Below are 11,220 nucleotides of genomic sequence, written 5' to 3'. Positions count from 1 at the left end.
GCATTTTACATACTAGAGTATGTATTTCACCTTTATGGATAAAGAAATAGTTAAACTATTGGACAGGATCACAGAGCCAGTAACAGCAGGGATTCAAATCCAGGTTTGTCTGACTCCAAAGGCTGGTGCTTTTTCAGTGTGCCTCACTCCCTGAAATGATTCTTCTAGACTAGGACTTCTTTTGCTTAACTCTGGAGAGAACAGCAAAAGAAAAATTTGGTGGCTGCTTTAAACAAAACAAATTTTGAAGGCTTGAATTTTTTTCTAAAAATTCATTTGTATTTTAATACTGTCCCAATATTGTAGTTAATTTTAAAAAACACCATATTTCTGCACATCTCTAATGGCATGCTCTACCCTGGTTTGAGAAGAAGGAATTCTAGTACAATCTTTTTTGTAGGTGAGGCCCAGAGATGCTACGCATTGATCCAGAGAATTAATGTCATAGCTGGGCCAGAACTTTAGCATACTGATGACTTTCTTCCCCTACTGATTACCTTTCCCTCAACATTTTATTATTTCAAATGTACAGAGGAATTGAAAGAATTGTAAACACCCATAAACCTAACACTTAGATTCTACAACTGCCATTTGTCCATCCATCAACCCCTGACTGTACCTTATAAGTAATTTCTACCAGACTCTGCTTCCAGGATCTTTTCCCCATTTATTTCGGTCATTAATACAGAAAATGAATGGGGAAACGCAAACAGCCAAATATTTTGAGTACCTGCTATATGCTTAGGACATAATAGAGGCAGTATAAGATGATAGCACTTATCTCCTGAAGGAATTTACAACCTAGTCAAGGAAGATAGTATATAACAATTTATGCGTATATAAACTAGAATTGTACAAGTATGTGCTTCCTGATTTAATACAGAGTTATGAATTATTGATAAAACACTGCAAAGGTTTAGGCTTAAGTGTAGCAAATTCACTTTTAACCCCCAGACAACATATGTATGCCTGTATATAGAAAAAAAATTATAATCATATCATAAATGAGTTCAATCTCTTCTTTAGTTCAGTGTTTCCTGCTTCCTTTCTTTTCCTTTTTATGTCCAAAACTTCCCTCTAGTACATGATACAAAAGTCAAAAGGGGGTACAACGAGAAGACTCCCTCCTACCTTAGTCCCCTAGCCACCAGTTTCCCTTCTTAGAAGCAACCAATCACTGTAAGACTGGGTTCCTTCAATCTCGAGCTACTTAATGCATATAAAAAGGGTATGCGTGTGCATGCGTGTGTTGGTGTATGGTGGCATAATTATACACACTGCTTTGTACCTGTCGTTCTGATGTTTTTTTTCCTTACCTCCTGAGTACTTCTCTTCACTCTGGACCCCTTAGGCCACATCTTCTATTCTCCCTGCATAGTGGCTGTATTCCTATATTCTTACTCAGATCAAAGACACTTGTTTCCTACTTGTAGAAGGAAGAACTTGGGACGACAGTGTCCTCACCTCATTTACTATCAGTACATCTTTTTAAAAAAATTCCACCTAGAAGCCGGAGGACAAGAGCTGCCTTAAGTCATTCTTTTTTTAAAAAAATTAATTAATTAAATTTTGGCTGCGTTGGGTCTTCATTGCTGCCTGTGGGCTTTCTCTAGTTGCAGTGAGCGGGGGCTACTCCTCGTTGCAGTGCGTGGGCTTCTCATTGCAGTGGCTTCTCTTGTTGTGGAGCACAGGCTCTAGGTACATGGGCTTCAGTAGTTGCAGCACGTGGGCTCAGTAGTTGTGCCTCCCGGGCTGTAGAACACAGGCTCAGCAGTTGTGGCGCATGGGCTTAGTTGCTCCGCAGCATGTGGCATCTTCCCGCACCAGGGCTCGAACCCGTGTCCCCTGCATTGGTAGGCAGATTCTTAGCCACTGCGCCACCAGGGAAGTCCCTTAAGTCACTCTTGATGCTAGAATGGGTGGATGTAATTAGGAAAGGGAGATCTGCAAGATAAAGCAGTCTTCATCTGAAAGGGCAAACCACCCACTGGCTGGCTAAGAGAATGAACACTCAGATTGCAACCTCAATTATATGTATAAATTCCCACTAAAGACAGAGTATGTTATGTTAACAGATTTAAACCCATATCCTTTCATATTTATTTTGCTTCATTATGATGAGTCACATGCTGATTCCAAATAAAAGCAAGCAATTCCCTAATTTATAATCATCCATTAAGCAAATCTTGATTGCTTCTTGGACCTCAGAATTACTGGGTCTTGTTCATCCTCTTTGAATCCCTTAAATCAAAAGTGAGAAATACAGTAAGTTCAATTTTTTATTAATAATCTTGGAACAAATACGTTAACAATTCCTTAGAGTTATATAGCATTTTTACAATTTTGAAAGAACTTTCACATATACCAATTAAACCCTCACAACATCCCTGTGAGGTAGGCAGGGTTGGTGTTATTTTCCTATTACTAGTGAGGAGAACAAGGCTCATGGGTGAAGTAAGGTCACACAGTTGGTTAGCGATGGAGCCAGGACTAGAACCTAGGCCTTTTGACATGCCTCCCTGAGAACATTCAAGTAATGACATCCTATGCTATATAATGAACATTTCTCTCCTATGATGATCAGATCTATTTTTATAAGTCTGGTATCACCTTTTCCTAATATCCAAAAACACTGAATCACAGTTTTGATGAGATATTTCTTCCCTGTTACTGGACTATTTCTCTTTGCTGTATCAAGCACCATCCTAAGATGAAACTTACTTGTGTTTTAAGTTTTGAGGATCCTTGGCTATAAGTTCTAAATTATGATATAAAAATTTGTTTTAGAAATTCTGCAAAAGTATTCCTATGTTGAATATGTCAAACTTACTTAAACAAAAACAACACAAGCCTGTTTATATTTTTGAAAGCTTTGCAGTCTTTCTCAATAAGATGTTTAGATGTGTATAAATGGAAAATAGGGAAAGGTGTTTAGCAACATTACTGGGAAGCCTATGCAGAGTGCACCTAAACGCAAGTCACATCACACTAATTTGTTTGTGTTGGCCTTCTAGAGGAAGGAAAACCATTACAAAACTTTCAGGTTTGATCCCATCTTATGTGTGACATCCTCAGCAATAAGCTGGAAAAATCTGAATTATACCAATAGGGGGGTTCAAGCAGTAGTGATCAAATCATATATATGTATGGTAAAAAGGAAGAAAACACTTGCTCTTCAGTGGTTTTGCCTAGGTCCAGTGTAAGTATACTTATCAAGGCAGATTTTAAGCTATAGCATCTTTCGTGTTAAATTTCAAACTGTGAAATATGGTGGAGTTATCAACTTGGAATATGACTGAAACTGAATGTAACTGATCCCAAACTACCTGTCAAAAGCAGAGTAATGCTCAGTGGGCATAAAAGGCAAGGGATAAAACCCAACTGCTCTGGTATGGAGAGAAAAACAGCAAATGCAAACCTTCTGGTTAAAGTGAACCCTAGACCATCATGCATGTAAAGCAGGTTTTAAAAATATGAAAATGACACTGAGCTGTATTATCAGGAATTATATTCCTAAAGTTCCAGTTTTGGCCTTTTAAATTTAAGAGCAATAGGGAGAAACCTAAGCCTGTGGGGAGGAGGTGGTGCAGAAAATGAATGGGATCTAGAAACGGGGCTGAGGTGGGAGGTTAGGGAACATCAAGAAACAGCTTAAATATATTCACAATGGATTTAGAATCCCTCTAAATCCAACCTCTCCAAAGTTATTTGCTAAATTGAGAGATCTGGTCAAAAAAGTTGGTGACAATAAAAGTGACTATTTTATCTTACAAAAGAAGTATTTAAATATAGATTAGAAATTATGCTGTTAAAGATTAGTCCACTGATCAGGCTGTAGAAAGTGAAACTTAAGTGTTGCTGTCAGATACATTGCAGAAAACTGCTTCCAAAAATAGAATTACCATAGCAGGACTCAACATTAATGAAACCATTAAAAAACAAGCACTTAACTTTTTATACTTGAAGCCTAATGAAAAAACATTGGTACCCTTAAGAAATAAATATAACACTTTAAGGTGAAAGATATTGCAGCTACATTTAAGTTTTCGATCAAGAATGTTCTAGTTTGGTATACTGGGCTCAAAACCAACTACACGTTTGAAATGCATAGAGACTACACTATATTCTTTACACAGTATCAATGTCATCATCTTCATGTTTTCTCTTCAATGGGTTTGATTCATTGGCCGTGTTCTGTGATGAAACCATGTTGGTGGTAATAAGAATATTTTTGGGCCCAATCATTGAAGGATTAAGTAGAACATTTTGAACTGCAGTTGTTGCGGGAACTGTAAACAGAGGAGAAAACACCCCCAAACTATGAACTACACAGAATCAGAAACATATGGTAAAAAGTATTCAACAAAGCTGAAATGTAATACTAATAATAATTTCTTTTTTTAAGGTTTTTAAAAAATTTATTTCTTAAAAGTTAACATGTGCATAATAGGAAACCAAAAAACACAAGAAGCAAAAAACAAAGTCATTCATAATCACAAGCAGTTTACTGTTTGATGTGTCCTTCTAGGTCTCATTTGTGTATCTACATATCTAAGCATCCATTTTTATGTAATTAAGATCATACAGTTATGTATATGCTTTTTCACACATCATGAATATTTACCATTTCAAAGTCCCAAAGCTATGAGTATTTTGACAGCCAAGAATACACTATACCAACTCAATCTGGAAGGAAAAAACATAATCCTGCCTTTTTTGGCGACAGAAATTTCATAAATCACAAAAATGGCAACAGGCCTCTAGATAAAGAGTTATGATTAAAATACTACATTCCCTTAATGTTCAATTAAAAATGAGACATAAAGCAAGAGTACACAAAGTATAATGCTTCTAAGAGTAAAAAGTATTCAACAAAGCTGAATGTAATTTTAATAACAATTTCAATAGCATGAAGTAAAACTATCATAGAAGAAACATAATTATACTGCATTAAGAGTTAAATTACATTTTTTAATGCTTTAAAGTACTTAAATTAGTATCTAGTATAAGGTTAAAGAAGTTCTGTTAGTTTTTTCTTTTTAATTTACTTAAAATTTCAATTAGTTCTCAGTCATGGGAAGCAGTGCACTGGATTCATCATGGAACATACTAAAGGCACATGTTCAAGGTCAGGAATCATGCTTCCTTACAGACCAATATTATGGTGTACGGTTAGGTTTCAGAAGATGTGAAATCTAAACATATTCATGAATAAACTACGTTATAACAGAATTCTACTTATATTATTCTAACTTTCTACATATACTTCCATGAAGTGAATGAAAGTACAGTTTTCATTGGATATATACTAAGTTGCATTATTTTCTTGAGCTTTAACCCTAAGTGATTTTGCCTGAGATTTGTAGACCATAACTTATTTTAGTTCACAGGGTTCTTTGAGACTCTGATGATCATGTTGAAATCTCTCCCTTCCCCCCAAAATGTTACATATATGTAAAATTTCATACAATTTTAGTGGGTTTATAGACCCCCTCTGAATAACCCAGATTTGCAGCATTACGGCCGCCTTCCTGTTATGATATTAAAACAATTTAATTATTGATATAGGAATACAAACTGTTCTGTTATCATGAATCATTCACAAATTTTAAAATTCAGAAAAATATTTTAAAAGAACCACTTTCAATCCCCCATGCCCTGCCCATCATGTTACCTGGTTTGACAGGTGTGGACTGAGAAGGTGGAATCTGCACCGTAAATCTTTGGCTTGTCACTGACACTGGAGGTGCAACTTTATTTGGGACAGACACTGTTTGTGGGGTTGCTGTAGTTGTAATTAACAGACCATGTTAGTTAGGTGACTTATTATACAGGTTCAATTTCTGCTCTCCTTTAGCTTACCAGAAACTACCTTCAAAGCACAGGGAATTAATGAAAGATCTGCTTGAGTTTGAATCCAGGCTTTATCACCTACTAGCTGAGTGACCTTGGGCAAGTTATTTAAACTTTTTGTGCTTTTCTCATCTATCAAATGGGGATAACAATACCTGTTTCATAGGATTCTTGTGAGAATTAAAATAATCCATGTAAAACTCTTCACATAGCATCTGGCACTGAATTTTAGCTACATGAAGTCATGAAGTTGAACATTTAAATAAACAGAATTAAAGACCCAAGTTTTCTATTAATTACCTTATGTGGCACTTTTAATCTCTGTCACTTGCTAGGAATTAGGAGGTGACTACTATGCCCATGAAGCTAAATCAACATGCATCTAACAGAAGCCTAACATATCTCCATCTTTAGGTAAGTTTTCCATGTATTAAGGAGTGGTCCAAAGAATTTGGTGAAGCTTAATGAAGCAATATAAGTATTTTATTTTGTCAAGAAAATTCACAGTAGGTGGATGTTTTCTTGTCCATTACCATAAGGAAACTGTTAACATTTATGTAGGTATGGAGTTTAGGTTTTAAAATTGAACTTATGCTTTATGAAACTCATTTAAAATTTTTTTAAAGTTTAAAACTTGCATCTTTAATAGTAGTTTTTAGCAGCTCCCTCACTCTAGACTTAAAAATCTCTAAAACATGTACAACAAATGTCTAACTAGGAATAAAAATCACAACTGATAACTAAAATTGGTTAACTTGCCAACACATGTAACTGATTAACACAGCCTAGAGTTTTTAAAAAGTTGGTATTCACTTAAGAGATATGAACCCACAGATAAACAGTATATGATCAAAAAGTTACACAAATTATATATGTAAACTCCTGTCTACAAAGGTCACATGCATATAATTAGAAGTGTACAATTAATACTATACCAGTCTGGTTTTAAAATGCTGAAATGTGAATTCACACCCTGAAAATATGAAGAGGTTGTCTACACATCTCAAAAATCAAATGCTGCTTACACTAGAGCTATATGACATCTATAGTACTCAAGTTATAAGAGCTAAGAAATCAATACTGGTCAAAGAGATGGGGATTTTTTTTTCTGAAAAGACTGACTATGAAAGAAATCCAGCAGGAACGTAGGACAAAAAAATCAGGAAATCTAAATCCATTATTTATGTGTTCTTTATTATCTAAGCAACAATGACATTATGGTTTCTAAATGCCATTCTCCACTAAGAGGAACCAGGGCTCTTTGGAGAAATGGCTGATTCTAGGACTGGGGTAAGGAAAATATAAGATGAGCTTGGAACATCTTGTGCCAGGAAGCAAGAAATGCTCAAAGAATGATGGAGACCTGTCACAAAGGACACAGGAAACAGTCTGAAGGGGTGCTCACTGACCAATACAGGATAATCAGTACTACTTTTGAAAAGGTTATATTAAAAATGATTTTCTTTGATAGTCTTAAGCTTTTCGTATACTTTAAACTTACTTCTTTTGATTGCACCTCTTGCCAATTTACTCAAATTTAATTTCTGATAATAAGTAGGCTACTGCTTTGAGTGAGTTTGGCAACTTTATTTGTATAAAACCCAGAAAGAACACTGCTTAAACTTCTGTTTTTGTTACCATAGTTAATACCGGCAACAATGTTGGGTAATGCCCAATTCTAAACTCATTTGGGATCAGATATTCCTTGTCGCTTTCTCATTTTGAAATCTGATAAAATATATGTTTACAGCTTTACTAGAGGACGAGTAAATGTATTAATGGCAACACATATTGGAATTTCTGAGTCACCTTTTTACTTGGATTACAGTTCAAAATCAAGTGCTGAGGCACTTCTTTACCAGCCAGAAAAGCCATTTCCCTCTCGTACTTACCTATAGTAGGAGTGGTAGGTCTGCTACTAACAGCACCAACACTTAACCGTGGAACTAGTCTTCCTTGGTTAGGTCCCTAGGGGATTTAAAAAACAAATTAGTTTTAACGTTGTTCAAACTTGACACCTAAACTTACCAGGAAATGAAATTAGGATTGCTGATGTGAATTATTAATAGATAATTGATGGCAAGAATGTCCTGTTTCTGTTCAGTGTTCTAATGCAACATTTAAACTAGGGTTTTCACAAATATCTATATATATACACACACATATAATACAAACAATACATATCTATATAAACATGGATAAGAATATATATATTAAATATATAATTCTATATAGTTTTAAAGTTTGAGGTAGAGTGTTATTTGGGGATAACAGCTAACATGATTTTTTAATCTTAACTAGTCAATATCTTAACCCAGTAAGAAACTTCCTTATAGTGGAATTTCAGAGGTACAGAGGTAGCCCACTGTGGGGAGAACTTTCTCAGTGGTGGGAGAGCCTTAGGTCATATTTCAGAAAGCAAGTCCAATGCCTGATGGTATATCATTTACTCTGTTATGGTATAGTGTAAAGATTGGGAGTTATGAGACCTGGGAATCAGTCTTAACTTTGATACTAACTTCATAGATGAGTTCGGGCTCACTTTCCTGATGAGTTAGATGAACAATAAAGTTCCTTTTAGCCCTAAAAATCTTGGATCATATATTCTATATTTTAACATAGCAGCTAATTGCAGACATAGTATTTTCAAGGAACTAAATTTTAAAAAATCCTAGTAAATTATCTTAGCCTTTTGCACTATTTACCCCTAACACATCTTACCCTTTTTAAAAGCTAAGATGACTAAAAATTCTTACCTTTTTAATTAAGGACTTTAGCCTATAGTTTGGAGCTGTTAAGCAGTATCTGTCAGGTGGCAGTCTGGGTCCTGCATATGGCTTAATCAGTGGTAAAGGGGTTTGATTTTTCTGCCTTGCAATATCCAGTAAAAACTAAAAAAAAAAAATCCTTATTAGAACTACAATTAAAAATTATAAGTAAAATGAACTTCAAATAAAATTTTGCTCACATCTCTCGGGGGAGGAGAGGTAAAAGATTGGTCAGCCCGACACTGGATTGCCAGTCTCACATCATCTGCATCAACATTAGGTTTCTTAGCATGGCTTGAATAAATTTTTGCATCATCCAGAATTGAAGTCACATATCCTTCAAGAACAAAACATTATTTTAAACATATAAAAATAGCTTAATATTTATGGCCAGTTTTCTTAAAAAGTTTCACTAATTTCCAGAAAGTTTATGAATTTTGGTTCTAATATCTAATTGTCCTATCTATATGATCAATTTTAAACAGATATCACAATATACTGTTCCCTAGCCTGAGCTCCTTTTTACTGCTTTCTGAATTCTATAACATTGTTCTTTTTTTCTTCACATATTTTTAAGACTTTATTTTTGTAGAGCAGTTTTAGGTTCACAGCAAAATTGAGGGGAATATACAGAGATTTCCTATATACTCCCTGACGCCATACATGCATAGCATCCTCTATTATCAATGTTCCCTGCAAAGTGGTGTGTTTGTTACAATTGATAGTCCTACACGGACCAATCATAATCCCCAATAGTCCGTAGTTTATATTATGGTTCACTCTCGGAACTCTACACTTTGTGGGTTTGGACAAGTGTATAAGGACATGTTATGACATTAACTGTTAAAGTATTTTGGTTGAAAATGTACTTACAATGAACGATTTTTAAAATTCACAAGTTAGGCAATTTTGGGGTTTTGTTAACTTACGAAAAGCAAATTCCAACATTTGATTTATAACCCTTGGTTCGTACTCCGTAATTCCCATATCCTTCAGGATCTGTGCCATCACCTGTGGATTCAAATAAAAACGCTAGATGCATAATCTAGGTATAGAAATCAAGACTGGACCGAAGGTAGTAATTATATTTATGACACAAGGTTCCCCCTTCTCTGGGTTCCATTCATCCTTTTCCTCCCAAGCGAGTGTCAGTTTCACACCAAATCTCGTCTTGATCTCTTTGCTGAAAACTTTTTTTTTTGGCGGGGGTGGGGGTGGGGGTGGGGGCGGGGGCAAAGAGAAGAAAAAGGCCCGGGTTGGCTTTCCCAGTCGAGGTAGGGGTGGTTACAGCTGGTTGTCATTTTCAGATGTGGCGACTGGGGTAGCTTTGCATCAGAACACTGGGAGGCGCGAGCCAGGATTCGCAGACGGGGCGGGACGACTAGGCGGCCCGGGCCCGAGGCCCAGGAGACAAAGCCGGGCGGCCGGCCTGCGCATCCGGCGGGCCGCCAGCCTCCCTCCGGCTGGGCCGCCAGGGTGGCGGGAGAGAGCCCCGGGGTCCAGGGCACTCGAATCTCCAGCTCCTGGCGGCCCTGGCATGGCTGAAGTCGACCCGCGAGCCCATCATCAGGTCCTCCCCCCGGGCCCGCCTCTCAGGTCCCCGGCTGCGGTCGCGTCCAGCTTCGCACCCCGCCTCACATCCTTTGCACTCACCAAGGCATCTCTCGGAGCGTTCTTGGGAGGCGCCATCTTGCCCGACTCCATGTTATCCTGCTGCTCGTCATCCGGGGAGAGATGACTGCTCGCGGATTCCTAGCTCAGGCTCCACCCCTGCGGGCGCGGAGGGCGGGATTACCGCGCCGGTCCTTTTGCTCCGCTGGCTGCCACTTCCCGGCCGCCCGCCCGCTCCGCGGAGGCAGAGGGAAGCCGGGCTAGCGGGGAGCCCATGGCGCCGAAGCCTTCCCCGAAGAGCCCTCGGCCAACGCTTGGAAGACCGATAAGTTCGCCTTCCCAGAGCTCTTCTCCGGAAAAGTACACGAACAGGGCCACCCTTGTCTTTTCTGGGGCCCCTCCTCACGTCCCCTGCAACCACCCTGGCCCCTTCCCTTCCCTCTCCCTGAATGTGTGCAGAGTCCCTGCCTCCACCTGCCTTTGTGGTAGTGCTGCCTGGTCAAATGCAGAAAGCCCAGTTAAATTTGAATGTCAGATCAATGATCACGTTTTTAGCATAAGTTTATCCCAAATATTATATGGGCTATACTTACACTACGAAATGATTTATTGTTGATCTGATATTCAAATTTAACTGGGTGCTCTCTATTTTTATTTGCTAAATCTGGCAACTCTACCCTATGGTCTGCTCTCCACCCAGCAGGCATTTGGTCAGCTCTCCTCAGACTCAAAGCCCTGTCATAATTGCTCATTTCATACTGATGCAAAGCCAAAGCCTTTGACCGCCTGAAAGATTCGCCGCTGGAGCCCCAAATGCCTTCTTCCCACTCTCCACAGAACAGCCTGAGGGTCTTTCAAAAAACATGCATCAGTTAACTGTCTCTGGCTTTAAGTGTCCCAAAGAGAACTCTTTCTTCCTCCTCCAAATCCACCAACGCCCTCCATTTCTAAGAAATGCACTCTGACCACCCACGCGGGAAGAGCCGTC

The 11,220-nt window shown here is 38.1% G+C and overlaps 1 protein-coding gene across 2 annotated transcripts; it reads right to left on the bottom strand.

The window, feature by feature from the left end:
• Positions 1-2,265: 2,265 nt before the first annotated feature.
• On the bottom strand, positions 2,266-10,338 carry TAF9B (TATA-box binding protein associated factor 9b). 2 transcript variants are annotated; one of them, XM_060087856.1, is made up of 7 exons: positions 10,275-10,338; positions 9,551-9,632; positions 8,822-8,958; positions 8,610-8,744; positions 7,746-7,821; positions 5,675-5,785; positions 2,266-4,289 (listed from the first exon to the last, which is right to left on the bottom strand). In XM_060087856.1, exons 1-7 carry the CDS (start codon positions 10,323-10,325, stop codon positions 4,129-4,131), a joined length of 753 nt encoding a protein of 250 aa, XP_059943839.1. In that variant the 5' UTR covers positions 10,326-10,338; the 3' UTR covers positions 2,266-4,128. The 2 variants fall into 2 exon arrangements, with proteins under 2 accessions (XP_059943839.1, XP_059943840.1); XM_060087857.1 differs by lacking the exon at positions 5,675-5,785.
• Positions 10,339-11,220: the final 882 nt, after the last annotated feature.

The sequence above is a fragment of the Mesoplodon densirostris genome, chromosome X, assembly GCF_025265405.1.
Source record: "Mesoplodon densirostris isolate mMesDen1 chromosome X, mMesDen1 primary haplotype, whole genome shotgun sequence".
Lineage (NCBI taxonomy): Eukaryota > Metazoa > Chordata > Mammalia > Artiodactyla > Ziphiidae > Mesoplodon > Mesoplodon densirostris.
This window is presented reverse-complemented; position numbering and strand designations above follow the sequence as displayed.

Bases quoted from the DNA above. Each gene is read 5' to 3' on its own strand.
- TAF9B (XM_060087856.1), bottom strand. From the start codon at position 10,325: ATGGAGTCGGGCAAGATGGCGCCTCCCAAGAACGCTCCGAGAGATGCC. The intron at 8,959-9,550 runs GTAAGTTAACAA...TTGTTCTTGAAG, and splicing joins AATGTTGGAATTTGCTTTTC to GATATGTGACTTCAATTCTG. The intron at 7,822-8,609 runs GTAAGAATTTTT...TAAATCCCCTAG, and splicing joins TAAAGTCCTTAATTAAAAAG to GGACCTAACCAAGGAAGACT.